This window comes from Molothrus aeneus, chromosome 6, assembly GCF_037042795.1.
Source record: "Molothrus aeneus isolate 106 chromosome 6, BPBGC_Maene_1.0, whole genome shotgun sequence".
Taxonomy (NCBI): domain Eukaryota; kingdom Metazoa; phylum Chordata; class Aves; order Passeriformes; family Icteridae; genus Molothrus; species Molothrus aeneus.
Window position 1 is genome coordinate 37520999 of NC_089651.1, and position 22303 is coordinate 37543301.

At 41.7% G+C, this 22303-nt stretch overlaps 1 protein-coding gene across 1 annotated transcript in view; it reads right to left on the reverse strand.

Annotated features, from left to right (window-relative positions):
• Positions 1 to 21857, reverse strand: part of BAZ1A (bromodomain adjacent to zinc finger domain 1A) — a 64699-nt gene extending 42842 nt beyond the window's left edge. Inside the window, exons 1-4 of the mRNA XM_066552499.1 lie at positions 21819 to 21857; positions 20984 to 21133; positions 13790 to 14068; positions 1070 to 1213 (exon numbers count right to left, since the gene is read on the reverse strand). Of these exons, the coding sequence (XP_066408596.1) occupies positions 1070 to 1213; positions 13790 to 14068; positions 20984 to 21096 (536 nt within the window). The 5' untranslated portion in view covers positions 21097 to 21133; positions 21819 to 21857. The remainder of the gene's footprint in view (positions 1 to 1069; positions 1214 to 13789; positions 14069 to 20983; positions 21134 to 21818) is intronic.
• Between the last annotated feature and the right edge of the window lie 446 nt (positions 21858 to 22303).

Sequence of the window (22303 nt, forward strand, 5' to 3'; positions counted from 1 at the left end):
TGCCACATGCCTTTTGGAATACTGAAAATGCATTTATTTTTTCATTCCTCAAATACATAGGACATCTTCATGAACAACTCAGACACTACCTTCAAGAGACAGCAAAGAAATTTAAAAATTATTTATCCCATGTTATTTTCTTAACCAAGTGAGGAGCTCTACCCTAGTTATTCTAGGCATGTCAGGACATGACTTCATCATAAAGCAATCAACAAGATTAACTTCTGCATCCATGTGACATCTTAAAGTCAGTAACAGTTCATGCAAAGCCTGTATGTTGCTAGATCCTAGATTAGGGCCCACTTCAAACACTCCTCTTTCATCATCATGCCTATGAAACATAGAAGTCTTTCTTCTCAGTATACTGCTAGGATAGGCTCAATTACTGCTCAGTAAAGGGACTCTCCAACACAATAAACAACACAGTTACAACCAAGAAGCTCTCCTATTCAATGTTATTAGGCTACTCCAGCCCATAGGAAGTTCCTCAAGACAAGACACACAGTTTCACTACACCTAACATCATAACCAAATCCATCAAATACAACGATATATTTATATGGACACATGCACAATGAAGAAAGCTTGTTATGTTTTTGGTTTTTTGGACACAAACACAAGTCTCTGGGAAGACTTTTCAGAGAGCTCCAGTACAGCATGTCCTCCTGTCATACAGTAATCTCAACTCTGAGCCCCATAATGGAAGTGAAGTGATACCAAACTGCACAACTGCAGCACATGCTGCACTTTCTGCTACAGCAGCACAGATGTCCCAGCTCAGAGAACTACAAAGAGGTACACACAGCTCTTCCACCATCGCTCAGCAAAAACACTGTCATTGCAAAGAGATAAACAATGATTAATCTGTAGGTATTGCACTTCTCATAATGCAGTTTTCTGGTGCGTTAGCAGAGCCTGCACCTCAGAAGGTTCAGCTTGTCACCTTCAGCTGTCTAAACGCTCACAATCCATACAGATCAAGTAATTTGTTTCAGTCAGAGTCTGACACATCTAGCTTTAATCTCATTCCCACCCAGTCAGAATGACACTCAGTAAAAGTATCCTGTACCCGTTTTGTGCAGAGCTATTGTGCGTTTCTGAGTCGTCACTGTCGCTGATGACAATGGTGTCCCCATCAGCACTGCTGGTGTGCCCATTCGCCATTCCATTGTGATGGGCTGGAGCTATGACTTCCAAAACCTTACACTGCAACCTGCAATAAAACACAGACGTTTATTAATGGCAAAAGTCTTTCGCTAGTACAAGGAGCCTAAAATTGTAGCAGATGTTATTTTAAGAATACATACGTAACTGAGCATTGTACTGTCTAGTAAGTAAGTAACCAAGAGCCTTGAACTGAAATACTAGGTAAAATATCAATTTCGCAAGCACCATCTAATAAATGGACAAATTCATCAGCTTACACAGCCATCAGCTTCACTTCTCAGGAAACAAATCAAGTTACTTGTGGTTCTGAGGTTTTTCTTCGGTTCTCATTTAAGTAAACTAAAAAGTTAACTTAATGTATTACTTTAAAACTAGACAACAAAACTCCTATGTTATTTTCATAGCAGTCTAAGAAAAGCAAAAGATTTTGAGATCATAAAGTATTTTTACTTGTAAGAGATCATCATCTACTACTGTTGATGACCTAAATAAACAAGGCTGAAATAATCATTATGCATCTAATCTTAATAATGGCCCATTTATCTGCTGACACATATTAAGGCTCCATCTGGCATGCACACAATTGACAAAACAAGCCTATTCCTTTGCCATCCTGAATGCTAGTTATAAAAGGGAGAATTAACTACATATCAAAAAGTAGGATTAATCAACACTTCATGCTGGGTAACTGTACTATAGCTGGTTCTTAACCACTAACTTTCACCCCTTTCTAGAATTCCATGGTTCCTATTATTTAGTTTAACATCCAAAAGCCTTGTCTGATTCATGAAAATTAACTGCTGTAGCCAATGGATGTTGTCACATTCTACCACTAAAAGCTCAAAGCATGGAGGAAAAGAACACATAATAATTTTCTTCTCAGGGCACCAAGCAGTCCCACTTGAAATATGTAAAATGAAGAATACACAAAGTTCTGGGCTTGAACTAGTGGTGTCGAACTTAGGCTAAAAACAAATAAACCTCACAAAATCCGTGACAAATTCTAGATGTTCTTCTTTCTGAACTGAACATTGGCAAAAAGGAAGCAATGTCAAAATATTTCTTGAACACATCTTTCTGCAAGCAGATAGTACTGCCAAAAACTTGCACACATGGAAAAGACTGGGGATAGAGAAAAGGGAAAGGAAAGATGGTGGTAACCTGAGAAAACCCCAAAGAATTAAAATAACGTAATGACATTAAAATATCCAAGGTAGTATTCTTGTGACATTATCAAGGATCAGTAATGCAGTTAGACTCTGTAGCTGCTCTCTCCAATAGGAAGGGAGGTCCAGGATGCTCCAGCAAGTTATTTAAAAATATGAAAATAATTTAATTTAAAAAAACCAACAAAACTATTTACATCCTTATATACTCCTAGAGACAACAATATGACCAATCCTTACAGTGTCCATGGGGACACAAGAGCTGCTTGCATGCAGAGGCAGCCTGAGCCCACTTGGACTTGCTGGCCACAGACACACTGCCATTCCAATGCAGCCTATCTTGTTTCCAAAGCTGGCTGGTCTGGAAGACATGTCTTCCCAGACAGTGGAGACCAAGCTTATTAACTGTAAAAAATCTAAATGGATTCTGTATGAAGAACCGAGAGTGTCCAAGTATAGTGGAAGTAGAACCTGGTGACTGCTCACAAAGTCAATCCAAGTCCAACAAGGCTTATTAAGGCCTGGCCCAGCACCAGACTCTGAGTCCTCTAAGTAAAGTCTATTATTAGTAACTTGGTTTTCCACTATTTGGAACATCACAGTTACCTCTTCATCCTATGTAATATGGAACCAACTGCATGACAGAATGTGTATTATTAGGCTGGGTGTTTTAAAATCCAACAAAGATCATCTCCTAAAAAAAGTCTTCTTAGCAGAATTAGTTTTGTTTCAGATTATGAAATGCATTTCCTAGCGAGTACAACTCAAATGAAGCCACACCTTTAGCTTCTCACGGAAACCAGAGGAGGCTGCCGACACGCTCGTGCAGTTCCGGCGCTCCCCACTAGGGGGGGCGCACACGGCACGGCCCCCGCGCCCCCGCTGACAAAGAGGCCTCAGCGCACGCCCGGCCCGGGCCGTCCTCCCGCACAAAAACACTTCATATTCCACTCACCGAGGGGCTTTCCAGCACTGGCTCTACCTGCTCATCCATCGAGCGCCCCGTAATTTACAGGGCCTCACATCTCTTTTTCTAAGAATGGAAATTACATATTCTATATGCTTGATTCAATAAGCAGCCAAATCCCCAATAACAGCTGCATTCCACCCCCGCCCCTTTCCCCTTTATTTTTCAGCAGGAAGAATGACTAACAGATTAAGCTATCTCAGAAAGGAAGTGATACTCCATCTTCTATGCCATTCAAATCATTACCAGAAACCTTTGGGGAAGGAATCAAGTGAAACACACATTACCTGGTGCAATAAAAGCACAATCCTGTGCAATTTAATGCTTACTGATGGACAGGAGATTAAAGACAGTGATGCAACCATTCCTTCTGGCATTAAAGAAATAATCTATGAATGATTTTTTTAGCTTGTAGTCAAGTCATGGCTAATAGCACCAATTCCCTGGACTAAGTGGCAAAAACACTGTTTCTAGTGCAAGTGGTCTACTCTTCTCGATAACCTAACAATTCCATGAGTTCACTCACAACAACTCTTATTTTATATTATAAGGCACATAAAACAACATAGCTGAAAGCTGAAGCAAGACATTTAAATGAAGATACTACTTGAATTATTTCCTAAAAAAGATACTTCAAAATCTTTACACAGCTTATATCAAACCATGCTCACTATTCCCATAAAATAAGATTTGGGGACAACTCAATCTAAAACTCAATCTAAAAAGACAGCAGCATCAACGTACATAAATATGTACCCAAAATATCCCCATCGGTCAGGAAGCATTTTTTTCAAATTACAATAAAGATTACAGTCACACTGAGTGAATGCCAAAGGCTTTCAAAATAAATTGAGAATAGAACCATTAGGAACTTGCACACAACAGTCCCAGCAACTCTAGCTCAGACACTACTTAAAACAATTTTGCTTACCTATTTCTGCACTACAGGCTGTTATCAACAGTGGGGTCTTCTGGCTCATTGAAAGGATGGCCTCATGCTTACAGATCTAATTTTTGTTAGGCTCAGAAACTAAGATCTTTGAGGTCTGTTATAGTAAGGGCTCCAATAAACGCTTAGCCTTATGGTTTTATCTTTATTCTTTTTAAAAAACCAAAACAACAAAGAACAACACAGGAGTCCAAAGGTTTTCAACACAAAGCCAGAGTTCAGTATCACAAACATAATTTATTTTTAAAATGTATCTTCTCTCTCAAATGAAGAAGTCTGAGAACGTCCATTGATTTCCATTACAGTTGTGTAGGGCTGGTCAGCTGCACAAGCAAAAGAACAGAACTAACTCCAGCAACCCAAGGCTAGGGACTACAGACTGGGGCACAGGACAGTTCCCCAGGAAACCCAACTCAGTCTTCTTCTGCAGAAACTATTCTGGGCTGTGCTTAGAAGAGCCTGCTGCTCCACAAGATGCAGAGATGACTTAATGGCTCCTGTCAAATGGGGAGATCTTCCTTTGCCACTCCTCTTTCCAGCCACATACATGGTGCTTGCTTTTTGCAGCTCTGGCAATCACTTTCATTTATTAATTGTCATGAAACTGGATTCAACTACCTAATAAAAAACTAAACAAAAGAATATATATATAAAAAAAAACCAAAACAAAACAAAAATCCCTAAACCAATGTGAAACGCTGGGTAAGCTTGTTATTATCACCTACTTTAAGCAGCTCACTGAAGGATAGATGAGAACTAGGGCATATGCAAGTTACAAACACTGACCACAGATAAATGCAGAGGAGGATGGAGAGCTGTCCATTTACTCAAGAGGTGGGAGAAGAGGGGCTGCCATTGAAGACCAAGGCAAATAAGTTTTTGATTACCTCAGCCTTCCACTCATCTATTGTCACCAGTTTTCCAGCACTGTTTATCAGGGGGTTACACCCTCTTGACCTTCCGTTTCTGGTTAATGCACGTGTTAAAGCCCTTCCTGTTATTCTTTGCATCCCCTGCAAGGTTCAATTCCAGCTTTGCCTTGCTCTTCCCAGGTCACCTGTCAGTCCTATCTTCTGTCTGTGTATTTGCTTCTTGCTCTTTAGTTTGAACATCAGGTCCCTACTCAGCCAGGCCACTGTGCTATTTTCCAGCAGATGTCAGGGTGGTTGAAGACCCCAAGAAGGACAAGAGCCTGTGAGTGCAATGGTTCCTGTAGGCAGCAATAGTTCCTGACAAAGCAATAAAGTTTTGTCAATACAGACACCTTGATCGGGGTGTCTGTAGCAGTTACCAACCTTTGTTACCAACCTTGCTTCCTTTTGTTGCCTCAGTGTCTGATTTTTACCCACAGGCTTTCAACCTGCTCATGGCTGTTTTTCAGAGACAACTCTTTACACTCAATCCACCTCTTGATGTAGGGGGCAACCTCTCCTCCTCTCTTCCTCCCATCTCTTCTGAACAGCCTGTAGCCATCAATGGTCACAGTCCAGTCATGGGATTTGTCCCACCATATTTCAGTAATGGCAACAAGGTCATAGCTTTCTAGCAGCAAAATGCTTTCCAACTACTGTTTGTTGCTGATGCTGTGTGCTTTGATGCAAAGGCACCCTCAGCTGGGCTGTCAGCTTCCTAGAGGAGCACACCCCTGAATTCCTTAAGAGATAATTCTCTGGTTATTATATTATCTGGTTTATTATTATAAACCCTTTTGGTTTATAATACCTTAGGAGACCCTGGCTCATCTCCCTAACACTGCATGTTCCAACATGGCTCACACATTTCTGAGTCAGTATAATATAGATGCATTTCAGCTAGACTACTGATTTCACCCCCAACGCTGGCAAGCCTGGTCTTATCCCTTTCCTTCTTCAAACCTAATTTTAAGCCTTTTCAATCATCCCTGCCAACTCATGGACTTTTAGACAGGCAAACCCCATTTGTCTACAGCAGGCCTGGTGCCATAGAAACTGTCCCATGATTGCAAAAGCCAAAACACCACTGATGGCCTTTAAGCCACATGTTGATCAAGTGAGTTCTCCTGTTCCTTTCAGCATTTTCCTCCCTGCTACCAAAGGATTTGAGGAAAACACCACCTGTGCTCTTGTTCTTTCAATCTGCTGCCCTAGTGCCCTGAAGTTCTTTTTGACTGCCATGAGACTTCTCTCATCAACCTTGATACTGCCAACCTGCACAACTAGAAGTCGGTAATAATCAGAGGGCTCACTTAGTCCTGGGAGTCTCCTGATGACATCCCTTACCCAAGTCCCAAGGAAGCAGCAGACTTGCCTGTGGAATGGATCCAGATATGGAGCCCTCAGTTTCCCTGCAAAGGGAATCACCTACAATCACCTGTCTTTCTTTCTTAACACCCAAAGTTGTGATCCGTCTGGCTGACTTGTTGTGGGCAAGCTCCAAGAGAGAACTTCATCCCCACTATTTTCTGTCTGACCCTGATATTGCAGACCTTCATACATTTTCTGCAAGGCCACTTGGAAAGGAAGGGGAGGCTGGGGGGAGTTGTCCTATCTCCCTGGACAGGGACCTGTTTCCATTGACCCATACCTTTTAGGTCCCCCCTTCTCCCTGATGGTGAGAGGGTCAGAGTTTCTCTGACTCTTGCCAAGCTTCCATCCACTGCATTTCTCTCAGGGGCTGGAGGATGTGACTCCACCAGTCTGTTTTCTCTCACACTCCCTGATACTCCTCAGCCTTTTCCCTTCCTCTTTAGAATGAAACAAACCAGAACAAATTCTTTCCTTCATCTCAGCAACTCAAAGACATATACACATACAAGCTATTAGGAGTTGCAACAGGCCAGGTATCTCCATCTACTGCTGCTGGAGAAGTAGAAGAACACAGTTTAAACAAGAGAAGAGAATCTGCACTCTACTATGTAACAGGCCCAAACCATTACAGGATACCATCTGAAAAACCTCGACCCTGCAACTATTGGCACTTTTTCTTCCCAGTAAAGTTCTTCCCAAAGGCCTTCCCAAGCAGGCCTTTACGTCCAACCAAGGCTGGCATTAGAGAGGCTCTGAGAGGAGAAACCACTTCTCACAGCTCCTCAATTGAGCATTCTGCACACCAGCTTCTGATCTGGCTGGCACTAATTACTCTGACAGAAATAATAGTCTGGTATTCAGCTACGTCCCCATTTCAAGTCAAAAAAACAAGATACCCTGAAGGCTCAGATGAGTTGTAAATGTGTCTCTTTATGCTTTATGATAAGTAGACAAAACTATCCCTTGGATGGCACATGGCTGTTTTAAATGAGACAGTGGGGGAACACTGCAACACTTTGAAGCCAGCTTTTAAAATAAAACCCACAATGATCAGTGAATCAGAAGCAAATTCACTTTTCAAGACACACAAATGAAAGTAGTGTTTTTCAAATGCCAAAATTAAAAAAGCACACTTTTTCTAAAAATATATAGTTAGTTGAATACAGAAACCCCCATAAGAGTAATACAAGAAGCTGTAGTAGCAAGTGCTAAAAAGCACCAAAAAAGCTATAGCACCATTCTGTTTTGTGAGCTTTTAGGAAGTTTTTAAGAAGCAAATGTCAAGTAAGGGCAGTCACTCATATCCTCGTCCTAACAGTTTTCATACGCTTGAGAGTAATTAAAGAGGTAAAAGACAAGATCTGAGGGAATAAGTGACATCTTTTACTAAGCTAACTGATACTGTTTAATGCACACACAAACAAAAGCACACAACAAGGAGACAGGTTTTATGCACATAATGGATTCCTAAAGTACAGAAAGAGCTGCTGCTTTCGGGTTTTAGCATCTTTATTCAAGTTATAATTAAGATTGTATGTTTCAAAGAAACTAGTAAGAAACACGGTTTTGCTTAGGAAAAGAGCAAGTACAGACTAGCTGTATCAGCTGTCTCCTGCAGAATTAGGACACTACTACACTGGTATATGTATCATTTTGACTGCCCAGCATTTGTTTCATAGCATTAAAAACAAGTAAGCAATAAAACAAACCAAAACCTTTACCTTTGAATTTATATTTATAAAATAGAGAATGTGAGAATGAGAGCTAACAGAGACTGGCAGTGCCAATTGTTGTAACAGTTGTTTTAACAATCCATAAGAAAGGAGCTGCAGGTTCTTTCCCATATATCATCATCTCATAGCTTCCACTACTCAAATACAAATATATTTAATAGTCAAAAAATTTACATTTACATCCCAAAGGATTTAAGGGCAATGGAAAGTAAATTCGTTAAACATGATTTTTCCAGGCCAGAAGTTGACTGTTCCTTAAACAGCTATCCTGAAAAAATGCATACTGTGTTTCCATTATGAATAGGTAAGCTGCTCTCCAGTACTATCAGAGATGCTGTTTCACAGACACCATGCTAGTTTTGATACTTTCTGGAATTTCAAATTTACCTTTCAAAATAAAGTAGTAAACTTCCTTTGCGTACAGGAACTTACGTTTAAGCATTACCACTAAAAAGCCACACAATTAGTAATTATAATTTAAATAATTTAAATTCTCTGTAACTCATTAGTCTAAACATGCAAGACACTTTGTCACTCACTACCTAGTGGTCTTATTATATAATAACTCATCCTAGCACTCAGAAGACAACTACAGATATATAGATATAGACAGATAGATATAAGCAACTTGCCAGTTTGAATAGAAAAGTTGGAAAATTAGCTATAACTTCATCTCTTGCAAGGATTATCTTCCACCATCCTAACTCCTTATCAGCTACAGTCTTGACCAGCAACATGCTTCCTGTGCCCCAGTTAAGACTTACAGAGATGAAAACATTATGCAAATCTTTTAATTGGCCTAATGCAACGCTTAATCCACTCCTAAATGAACACTCCTAAAGCACTGGGACACCAGTGAAAACAACTGATGAGTTAAAAGAAGTTTGATCTCTGATTATCTGTTTCCTGCAGCTTGACAATTGTCAACATCAGATCATTCAAAGCAGAGAAAGGATCTTACCCTAATCAAATGTATGATCAGATGCAGCAATTTTCCTAACAGAACATCATCTACTACTTCTGCAAGTAGGCTCATTTTTAAAAGCATTCTGGTGTTGCTTGGTCACAGACATTAGGCAAGTATTCTTTTGCAGTGGTGTCATCTAGTGGTCAAATTCAATGAAAAAAAGATATTCCTTTCTGTATTATTTTCTTCCTTCTTACACACTGACCTTTAAGCCATCTATTTCAGTCTGTAAGTGGCTGACTTTTTACTTAAGTGCCATACTAACTAATGGACAAGAATCAGTTGTGCTCCAGCCTCCACATGGGGAAGGGAAGACATCACCACATAAGCTATTTTCAAGAGTGGAAGTAGAGTTGTCAGATCTCCTCACTGCTCAAGTCAGACCAAAAGCTTATAGTTTAATTAACTAATTATCAAACTGCTCACTTATATATCCTGATAAAGAAGGACATTACTTCTTGTGATAGCACCCAGACTCAGAATACTGATGATAAATCACAATTTGTTGTTTACATGGGCTGTAAATGTAGTTTTTCCTCCAACAAATTAAAACAGTTGTAAAATCCAAAAAGCATGATGCTGATTTTAGGCAGAAAAGAACAGGTCTTACTGCTGAGCAAGTTAAGCTGTTGAAGGTTTTTTTTTTTGTATGTCTGAGGCATTAGCTGAGGTTACTATTTTCAGGTAGGCCTTCCATACCACATAGTTTCAGCTTTCAGGTAACTGTCTTCAGATGCCAAAATGTTAAAAATCAATTTCACTAGTTTCAAGTATCAATAATAAAACACAGTACTAAGACAGCAACAAATGGACAGGTTCCTGCAAGAGACACTATTCCTTGAGGAAAATCAAAAGACCAACAGGTACATGATGGGTCTTGAACTTCCAGTTTTGAATGTCAAATATAGGAAGCAATTCCAGTAATGTGACCAACATATTTCCTCTCCCTCAATAAAGAGTGAGCTAAAACCTTAGCTGCTTATTTTACATGTTAATTGACTATGGCTAACATGAAATATTGCTCTAATCCTCCCCCCAATAAAATCTCAAATAATTTCCATGCCTTTTTCAATAAACTACTTTCCATAAACTGCAATGTGACATTCTAATGAACAATATTTTGCAATGTCAACTAGTTTCAATTCTTTAGCAACTCAAACTTAATTTTAGATGAAGTTTTCTTTTTATTCTATAATGTTTCTGACCAGTATTTCAAATAGTAATTTTGTCTTTGGTGAAGGTAGTATTAGGAAAATGTTGTTACACAATTCCTACGTTTCTTTAACTGGAAATCTGAGCATCTTGTGTTTGAAAGCATAGCACAGCTGCCACTTTGGAGAAAAGTCAGCCACAGTTTGGCCAGAAAAGTCAGACACAAACCAAGAAAGATGGCCATTTTTAATCAATACATCACTTGAAAGGGTTAAAGAGCAAGCAGAATTATCTCCTTGTTGCTTCTAACAGATTACCAAAATGCACCCATAATTTTTAGAGACCACCTGAACAAGGCATATGATGGGATTGGGGGGGGGGGGGGGGGGGGCTATCTCTGCAATTTGTTTCTGGTTGATAACAGCTGTTGGAGACACCAGACATACCAAAACAAGAGGAGGACAGTATATCCCAAACTCTCCTGAGTTCCTCTTACCAGACCTCAGTAACAAGGCAGAATTAGCCAAATTCAAAACTGAGCACCATAGCAAAAGGCTAGAAACCAGAAGAGACGTAAGACCAGAAAAAGTAATGGAGCATTAGACTCTGCAAAAACCAGAACACACAGGTTTCATACAATCAAAAAAACCATCATCTTCCTAGACTCTGAACAAAGAACTTGTCCTCTCTTTGCAAATCAGCTGTCATCTCTTGCAGTGTTATAGACAACTTCATATGCTCAAGGATAAAAAACATTTATACTAAGCCACTAAGCCAAAATGCTAAGCCTTCTAGTGATTGGGCTCCCTAATGCTTATTTTGTTCAAAATCTAGAAAGCTGCAGTCTATCTTGTGAGTATATTACGCATGCAAAGTAAGGAGTTATAAAATATCAATATTTAAATTGTTTGAACAAGGCTTAGTTACATATGCATTATGTAGTAGGCTTGGAATTAAATGATGCACAGAGCTCAGAAAACCAAAAAATCCTGCTGACATTACACGTGCAAAAAACTTTAAAACAGCGGAAGAATTTACAACACCACAAAACAACTGGGTTTTCATGATCTGCCAAATTCTGTTGCTCTCATAGGATGCTATTACAATATAGATGGACTGTAGTAACTTTTTCTAGAAAAGATCCCAAAAACATAGCTGCAAATGGCTCTGCTGAAAGCCGTACTATGTACAAGTAGCGTGAGTTGGTACACTTAATCCCCAATGCAGTACTTCAAAATGCAGGGCAAAGTCAACTGTTAATTGGCACACAAATAACTACACCTCACCTCCTCCCACTTTGTATTCTTTAATTATGTACCTCTGAGCATGAAAGTCCCTCTGCATTACCATGCTATTTGCAGTGTTTCCTGGATTTAGTATTAAAGGTCGGAAGTAGTACCCTGCTATACCTTTGTCTGCAATATCAGGTGCATACAATCAGCTAAGGAAAGTTTTTTATTCTTCATTTTACACCAATTTATACTTACGTAGTTTAAAACATACAAACTCTAGCAGGCTAATTTGTGATGGAAATAAATTTTATTTGAAACTTTAAATCTTTTGAAAGGTATCCATCTCAGAGGCTCAAGAAATTTAACTTCTATCCTATACATGTACTGATCAGTGAAAGTAGAACACGCACATCTAACTATTTTGTGTTTATCTCAACACAAGTTCAAATAACCAAGAAGGTTGAATTAAAAGCTGGTAACAAACCCGCAGCATTCTCTTAAGGTGATATCACAGCTTTACCTTTGGAAACATGTTTGGAAAGCTACAATGCACACATGCAAATATTTTAGAAAAGTAATAGAAAGAGTTATTCTTGAGGGGAAAAAACTTCTAGAAGAACAATAATTTTTTTTGCTATTATTTTGGAAACTAACTGTTTTCTACATCTGAAGATACTAAGGCATTTCATTGAGCAAAAGAAAAAGAACAGCTGAACAATACTGACAGTTCATAATATTTGGGTTCCTAAATAACAAATGAAACAAACACACACCTCATTCTCTAAGCAAAATACTGCAATACCAGTGGAAACCTGAGTCTAGTCATTTGACAAGTATAAAGATGAGAAAGAGAGAAAGAAACTTTGGATATAGGTTTTCCATACAGAAGGCAGTAACCCTACTGAAGTTGTTCTCATCCTGGCTTTGCAGACTGGCACTTTACTGGTTGAAAAGAATAGAGCAGTGAAGAGAAGGAAAGCTTTTCTATTAAGCACTGACCTTATGTACATAACCATACCAATTCCCTTACAGCTATCTCCTGCAGTGCATCGAGATTTTTCTTCCTGGTGTAGTACAAAATTTGCCATAAATAATATCTGGATCAGCCACTACAAAAACTGACACAGAATAACTGTTCTCCAATGACCATTTTGAACCAGCCTGCTCCTATCACCCAACAAACACCAGTCTATGCACTAAGTATCAGGCTACCCAGAGGAGTGCCTTCTACTCTGAAGTGTAAGCTGTCACCTACCTCCTGAAAAAAAGCAAAATAAAATGATCCTACAAGCAACAAAACCCCAGCAGCAACAGCTGAACCCACAAAGGCTTTAGCACCCATTCTGCAGGTACATCCAAGCTAAGCATGTTTTTTCACATCTTAAGCCTCAATTAGGTAAAACTGTAAACTCATTTAGACAAAATATGAACCTTTTCTAGACCTCCCCTAAAAGCTGCTTTAAACAAAGACTCAAGCTTATTTCTACTATAGAGCATATGTACCAATGATATGAGAAAGAATGCATCTGAAGCTTAAAATTCTTCCAAGGTTTTAATCAGTCTAAGACGACAATAAAAACATTTGCAGTAAATACATCAGTAAGAATAACATTAACTCTGAGTGGGAAGAAACCCCTATCAACCTAAATTCCAGATAATCAACTATTATAAATATTATACAATTAATTCCCAACTTCACTGAAAATGCAGTCACAATTTTTGCACTCCCTAAGAAATAAAAATCCAACATTTATCAGTTATTTTAAGCTTTCAGTAGCCTGGCCATTAATTCTGAATGATTCATGAAAACTGTTGTGTGTTTTTTAAATTTGTATCTTCCCCTAATTTCACACCAAATCTTATTCTACAAACAAACCACCTTTCACAAAAACCAACATTCCTTTGCAAATCCACTACACAGACCAAAAAACATGCAGTGTCAAGACCTGAGAACACTGTCATATCTCCACAGCTACTTCAAAGCTAAGGGAAGGTATCAAGCAAGCAACACAATCCTGCTCTTAATTAAAGTAGAGAAGCGCAGTAATAGTATCGCCAACTGAAGCATCACACCTCACTTGGATGTATTTGTTTGATGGAGTTTATTACCCTGGGGTTTGGGTTCAAAAATGCACACACAAACAAAAATTAGTATTTTTAAATATACTTACCTTGCACCATTATTTCTAAGTACTTCCACTATTTCATCAACAAAATACCGATCCTTGACATAAGCAAAGATTTCATCACAGATCTCATGCAGGCGGGTGCGATGGGTAAGGGTGGCCAAGTAGAGAACTGGAATGATGAGTGCTTCTGGAAAACTTTGAAGATTATGTCTGGCTTTCTTCTCTGATTCCAGAGCTTCCTGATATGTGAGTCCTGGTTTACCTGTGACAGCACAGCTCCACACAAGGCTGTTGCAAAGAATGGTGCGCTCAAAAAAATCACTGGAAAGGAAGAAAGGTCAGAGGGGGAAGAAAGAAAGAAAACAGTTGAGTTCTGACTAACATTTTAAACTTGCTCACATTTAATATAGCAGCAAATTGCAAATATCTTTTACAGCATGAAATGCAAAAGCAGCTCTACTCCTCTACAGTTTGTACATATCAAGGGGTACTTGACGTTTTTCAGGCATGGTAAATTGCTATTGTACAACCAAAGTCTCCTCTCATTACAGACTACAGTAAGAGAATCAAGACTTAGACATGCTGCAAACAAATACTCATGTATAAGAAGCCTTTTGCATAATAATAATCACACTGGGTTTAATAGGTGTCATATCATACTCACATCTCCCCCATTTCCACAAATATTTCTAAGACGAGCGCCTAAAACTGTACAAACACGAAATAACTTTAAGATCGCAGAAACATGTTGCAACTTGAATAAGTTCCAGATTTTGAGTGCCTTAACTCACAAACTAGAAGATGGGAGAGGTAAAAAATTAATGTCAAGTAGTTCTCTAAATAGTTTTTATTCCTTCACTGTTTGCATAGCTCTTACAAAAAAAGCACTGAAATATTTTTTCCTACAGATTCTTTTCCTCCCTTGTTCCGTTAGTAAATATTGATTCTCCTCCTTCCACATATTTCCAATTAAGGCTAAAATTGCATTGTTGTTACTGCTTGCTTACTAGCTATTATATTGGAATCAAGAATGAAGAGCTTTCATTAGTCAAAATCTGTCCATTTCTGACAGGTGTCAGAAGAACAGCAGCTTATTAAAACATTTTCTAAATGAAGTAGATGATGCATCAATTCACAAAGCCATGTTAAAACATATCATATACTATGGATCAGTGATCAGACAGCAAAGCAATCTTTCAATATGCCCCAGTTCAGACAATGCTTTTACTTGCCTTTACAAATATTAATGGACTAGTATTGATAACTACTGAATACACATGACAAACCAAGCTCAGAAAGCTTTGTCAGTCCAACACAGCTATTTCAAAGCACACAGTACTTTCAGTCAATTGCATGCTACATGAGATGCCTATACTGAAGTTTCATTTCATTCCCTTCACAAAAACCCCAAAACTAAACCATACTGTTCCCATTTTTAAAAGGATAGACCTGTTCAAATAATTTCTAGCAATGAGGTTAAGAGAATTGGACAGTTCACAGTCAGTTTTTTCTTGCAGTCTTCCTGCAAACCCAAGCTGGCAAATGTTCATCAGTGACACTGATGCAGATGACAGTGTTCACTGCAGAGGGACAGATGAACCATAACATTTTGTAAATGAAAATGGAAATTTCAGATTGAGGACAATGAAGGGTCTTGGCTCAGATAATCCTTTCTGTATGAGCACAGGATTCCTCTGAGCAAGATATGCTTTAGGAAGAACCATCAGCTGCAAGAAGGACAGAAGAGGAAGGGATAGATAAATTATCTGGATAATATTTAATAGCTACAGAATTTCAGATTTTTATATCATCTGCTATCCTGCTATCTACTTAATATATTTGACAGTATATGGATAATGTGGGCCTGCTTACTCTAAAGACAAAAAGGACAAGAACAAAGGAGAGAGAATTAGATAAACTACTCTTCAAGATATGAAGAACAGATGGCTGTCAGTCATTCTTTGTGCATCTTTATTGTGTATTATACTTATTTAAACATATTAAAGAACAGGTTAGACAAAAATCTGTTTCGTGAGTTTAGATTGGGTTTTTCTGTGAGGCGATAGAATAGATGAAATGTGATCACTTCAGGTCTTGTCTTGCCCTACATTTCAATATTTCTGTATTAGAACAAGGTAATTTTTATGGATGGATATTCAATGGATAAAGTAGCATTTACTTCAATCTTCATTCAGCTGCACTTCTAAATATATTTTTGTGTCTCACTTACCCAAGAGGCTCTTGATAACTATCTTTAGCCAGGAAATAGAAAAACACTTTCAAGAGTTACTAAAAAATGTACCAGAATCTAATTTTTTAAAAATTATGAAAGTAAAGTTTTTAAAAAAAGTCAAGGAGGCATCAGAGAGCAAGGGAGGGACAGAGACAGTGTCCCTTTAAGAGCTGCTGTTATTCTTTGTGAGGGGACACCGGGCAGTCATGCTATTTAAAGCAGCAGCATTGAACTTAGAGGAGAAAAAAAAATTAAAAAATAACAAAAAAAAATTTTAAAATCCCAGTCAACAAACCTCTTTCTAAAAATTCCTAATCCATGATTATTACAAGTACAAAATGCTAAGATTATTTTAACTGAAACATATTTGAAGTAAATATGTTCTATTTACACATGAGCATATTTTGTGTATCTAGTTTCATTCTCCCTCATTTCCTCTTTTGTTTTGTGTGGATTTTTCCCCTGTGAGTTTACAGGGAAGAAAAAAAATAGTGTGAAAAACAGCTACGTTCCATTTGAAAGCATTATTTAGCTATCTTTACCTACAGTGCATCAAAACCATCTGTGGCTTAGTCTGTTAGCAGAGTTTCACTGCAGTGTTTTAAGGATCTCACTTTAACTTGTTTTAGAGAAAACAGAATCCCACAGTATACCACTAAATATACTCCTTCTGTCCCTGTCTCTCTCCAGGGCACATCAGTTATCACAAAACACTTGACAAAGACACAACATCTACCAAATCAAGGAATGGCAGCAGCAGCAGTGATACCCTTTCCCTTTACTTGAAGGGTAATAATGCCCTTGATCATATTCTACATCCAACTTAACTTCACAACAGCAAGAGCATCTGCTGCTACATCACATCTCAAGCATTACCTATGTCTTTATCTAGGGTATTATGGTTTCTGGGGCTTCCTTGCTGGTTCAAGATCTCTGTGGCTCTTGGCAACATGGAGGGAGAAGTTCATACAAAACACATCCACAAACGTCACTTGCATGGATGCATCTGCATTCGAGATGTCCAATGCAACTGCAGCACCCTGGTGATGTCCACATCAGCTCAACTACTCGAGCAGCATGGACTAAAAAACTAATTTGTCTTTGTAGTTGTAATTAACACCAACTTCTCAGCTGGATGCCTCTTTTCATTTAATTAGTTAGTTTTCTATGCAAGGTAAGGCAAACTGTAAAATTATCAGCAAATCATTGAGTAGTAGTTTAATGCCACTACTCAGTAGGTATTTGATAGGAGGCAGGTCATTAACAGAAGCAAGAAATAAATTATTGGCAACCTCTGTGCTGACTGCATTTGCAACGGATATAAAAATCATCCTAGTAATTACGGCTTTTTCTTGAACACACTAAATATTCCTCTTGATTTTAAGACTGACTATATTTTTAGTGTGCTTCAAGAGCATTTATTGCTAATATTTACTTCCATTCTTTTTCTTAGCATATGTTAGAACAAGTAATTTAGTGTACCACTCTGCCATTCTGGATCAGAGTTTTCTTATACTCTTGGTCTCCAGAAGTAGTCAAGAACTTGCATTACAAATCATGCACAAAACAAACAAAAAACCATCATAAATACATTTATTACTTAATATTTGTAGGTTAATTATGCATTAAGGAATACATTTTAAGTGATGAGTTTCTCTCCAAGAAAAGAGGAAAATTCACCTAATTTAATTAAGGGCTTTTAAAAAGCCTTTTGAAAGATCTCTATTTGACTGTAACCAAGAACTCTACAGGTCAGCCTCTAAAGAAGTTTCACTAAGTTTTGAAGGTGAGGAGAAACTGCTCTTCCCCGCTATCACGTTCTAGAATGAGAAACATTCCTACTACTGTGTCTATACTACTCATCATTGTCTTTTTCAAACTATCTTCATATACAGGACTTCCCACACTTTAGTAGTAGCTTTCTCTGCACATCTATATCAGCTATTAACTGTCACAGACAAGGTGTCAAAGACTGGTGGTAACATCCCACTGGTTCAGTATGTTTTTCATGCATTCCATATATCTCATGCACATCCGTACTTGATTTTTCTACTTTGACACCACAGACTCTCCTTGCTGGTCTGTCCCTCTAACCAGGAATGTAATCAAGCATGGAAAACATCAGCTTTCCCAGTTTCTGTTACTAAGGATAAATATAACTGGACGTGGCTCTCCCTTCTGAAAGGATTACAAAATTATGTGATTGTATTTCGAATTAAAGAGGAAATACATTCTTTACAGGAAAGTCACTTTACAAAATACTACTCTTGCCAAATTTTTCTCATATTAGTATAACCATTTCTTATATAGAAAAGAGTAATACTAATGTGTGATTTCTAATCAACTCTACTAAAGCTGACAGATGCATGAAAGCAGCTTTTCACCACTAAGTTTGTGCTCTGCCAAAAAACCCACCAAACAACCCAACAAAAAACAAACACAAAACCAGCTTGAGTCTTAACTGTTTGTAATAGTTAAAAGCATTCATGCAGTTGATGTAGGGCGTGAATTCAGATTATCGTGTATATCTGTACAGCCCTCTTCATCTAGTCGGACTCTGGAATTTTTAAATTCTCCCCTCAAATAGTAGATTCAGAGAAGTCTGACTTAGACAATGACTTTCTTTCATGAAACAGCTAATACAATTTTAAAGAAGTGGGCCCTTCCTTTCCCTATTAATCTACTTGCCCTTGCTTAGGCAAAGAAATAGGTAATACTGTTTTCAGAAGGCATTATCAATCAGCAGAGAAAGCTGATGTTTTGAAAGATCAAAACCTTTAAAACTGTCTAAAAGACGACCAACCTTATGTTCTCCAGCAGATTATGCCATAACCAACAGTAACCTAAACTTACAACCCATCTGTGCCAGAACACTTTGCTAGGTAAAGAAAGTACTACATTTTTCAATCCAATGCACCAATTTTATCCAACCTAACAAAAAGGGCCAGAAAACAAAACCAACAAAAACAAACCCATTACCAAAAACACACACACCCCCATACACAAAAAACAAGCATAGCAGAGTTTTCTGTGGAGTCTTCCCAAATACCACATTCTAAAGCCTGACCTCTCAGCTAACCACCTCCTGACATTTCTAGGGATTGCCTGTGTGAACATATCTAAATTTACTCCTTAATTCCTGAACTTTGGTTAAGTAAGGAATTTGGTCTTTCATACTTATTGACAACACCTCTACAGTATAAATATGCCTGTCAGAATACTTCAAATAGTCACCAAACATTTTGAGGACAGACAGACATTTTAAAAAGATACTCTCCATACTGAAATTTTAGTAAAACTACATGTATCTGAAACATATTTCCCTGTGTCAACAAATACATTAGTCATCTAATGATGTGATAATAATTGTATCCAGAAAAGTAGCTTATCAGAATAAGCAAATCAATATCAATGTAAGCAAAGCAATATCAGAAGCTGGGGGAGGGGGACTTCATTCCTACAGAAACAGGAGGCTGTCACCTGTCCCTTGTTAGGTTCTTATACACCCTATAAGGAAAATACTCCTTACAGAACTCCCAACAACATAATCAGCACCCTGAGAGTATATAGTTCAGGGGAAAGTAAGGCATTACCCTTCAAAGTTACCTAATCCAGCTTCTTTAAAATTTTATTAATCCAAGTGTATTTGAACAACAAAAACAAGTCTAAACATGAAAAAGATTTAGGTGTGCTTTTATTTCATATATTGCAAACGAAAAGCATTTTAGATTTAACCTCGTTAGTCTGCACATTTTAAAAAAATTATAGTTTGGATGTGGGGGCCTTTTGTAGGTGGGAATGCTGCTGGATCAGACCGGTGGTGAAAATCCGTAATTTATCAGCTTTTGAAAAACGTTTTGCTAATACTTTCTGTCCATTGTTCTTACAAGCGGTGAAGTGAGTGGCTGCAAGTTCGGGACTACCCGTGCCATCCGCCTTCACTCGTTAACGGGAATTTCACCTATCCTGTTCAGCTTTGTACACACAGGGGGGGGAAAGAAAAAAAATATATAAAGGATATAAGAGCGATAGAAGAAACGATAAAAGCCTCACTAGGAAAAAAGCTCCTAAGGTGACAGGTGCGCTCGCTGGGCTTCAGGCGGGGTTTAACCCCCGGCTGTGCCGCCCGCCCACCCAGCCGCACGGGAGGGCTCCGGCGGCGGGACCCCTGCCCCGCCGGACAGGTGCAGCGACCCCGCGCCGCGCTGCCCCGCCGGCCATTTCCAACCGGATCAGCCCGCAGCTCCCCGCGGAGGCGGGGCGAGCGCGGCCCTGGGCGGCGCGGCGAGGGCCGGCAGCAAGGGGTTAACCGCGGCGGGAGCCGGCCGGGGAGCCCAGCCCGGAGGAGCCCGGCGGGCCCGGCAGCCAGTATCCCCCGCCCGGCCGTCAGCACAACAATAGGGCACGGGCACACGCCGGGCGGGCGGCCCCGCTGCGCCGGCTGAACGCGGGCCCGGCGCGGCCCCTTCCGCGGGGCGGCCTAGCGCCGATTGCCGCCGACACGCGGCTGCCGGCGGGGGCGGACGGGAGGGAGAGCCCGAGCCCAAGCCCGGCAGACGCTCGTTGCCGCCCGCCGCCTCCCACACGCGCAACTTTCACTTCCCCGGCGGGGGCAGGGGCGACACCGCGGAAGGAGCGAGAGAAGGAAGGGGGAAGGAGCCGGCTGTCTTCCTGCCCCGAGGGCGAAGGGGGCTGCGGGGTACCCCCGGCGAGGAGGGGCAGGGATTCCCCTGCCCCAGGCGAGAGATCCGCCCTCTCTTCCCCCATCCCCCTCGCGAGGGCACAGGCTCGGCGCCAGCCACGGTCCCCCACTCACACCCCCCGGCAAAGCTCCCCGCAGCGATCCGGGGAATCCCCTCTCCTCCCTCCCCGCCCGCCCAGGTGTCAGAGTGGTTGGGGGCTCCAGCCGCTCCCCGCCCGCCGCCGCCGGAGCGCGGGGGGGTTGGCGGGGGAGTGCAGGACGGACATAGGGACGCGGACACCGACGCGGGGCTGTTTCTTACTCGTAGTTCCTGAAGATCTCGTTAGTGACCCTGCAGTAGAAAACACGCTCGTCCGGCCGGAGGTCGGCGGGGGGCTTCACCCTCACGAAGGGCTTTCGGTGCAGCAGCGGCATTGCCCCGCTCCCGGCTCTCTTCCTGCCCCAGGATCGGCTTCAGAGGGTACGAGGAGAATAAAAAACACGGAGGGATTAAGCGAGGCAGAGGCGCCCACCAGCCCGGGGAGGAGGGAACGGGCCCGGCGTGTCCCTCCTCCCGGGGGAGCCAAGGCAGGAGCGAGCAGGAGCGGCGGTGGCGGCTCGGCGGAGCCTTTTGTGTGCCCGACACGCCGTTGCCTGCCTGGGACTGCGCGCGGACCAACGGCGGCACCTTCCTCCGCCTCCGCCCGCCTCACAATGGGGCCATGACGCCGAGCGGCGGGCGGAGGCGGCAACCCCCTCGCCAGCCGCGCAACGTGCTCGGCTCGGGGATACCCCAGCCGCGCTTTGTCTCCTGCGGCGCCTCTGCCTTCAGGTCACCCCCTTTCCCCCGCCTCTGACCCACACACGCCGGGCCGGACACCAACTTCCACTCCCCCGCCGCCGCCTCCGCCTCCTCCTCCTCTCCGCAAAGCAAACACCCAGGAGGGGCAGCGCCGACCACTTATCACCCTCCTTCCCTTCCTGCCGGGTCGCTGCCTAACTGGGGTCCTCGCCCTTCCCGCCCCGCGCCTCGCCTCACCCCGGCCCGGCGGCTGCCGGGCTCCGCCGCCGCGGGACAGCGCGGCCGCGGCGCGGGGGGCAGCCCGGCCTCCGGCCTGTCCAGCGGGGGCTGCGGGGCTCCCTCCCTTCCTGCCCACCTGGTGCGGCCGCAGGCTCTGCTCGCTGCTCGGTCGGTGCGGAGCGCGGTCCCCCTCGCCGCGTTTCTTCCCTTTCCTCAGCCCCCCCCGCCCCCCCCGCCGGCTCCTGGGAAGTTTTTGATCTACTTCTTCAAGCCCTCAATCAGGAAGAGCTGCGGGGAGGAGCCTTCCCCTGCTCTCCCCTACATCTTTATTGGCCGCTCGGTGCCTTCCAGCGTGTGTCACACAGGAAGACAGCGAGCTACATTATTAATTAATGGCTGAGAGGGCGCATCCTCCATTTTTGAATTATCAGCGGAGACCTCCGGTGCGGGGGGGTGCGCGCAGCCCGGCTGCCGGGGGGAAAGGCGGCTCTCTCGGCGCGGCGCTGCGGCCGGGCCGGGCCGGGCTGCGGGCGGCTTTAGCGCGGCGACCCCGGCGCAGCGGTCACGGCTCGGCGGGGCGGCCGAGCCTGCGGCGTGCGGTGCTGCCCGCCCGCGCCTCCG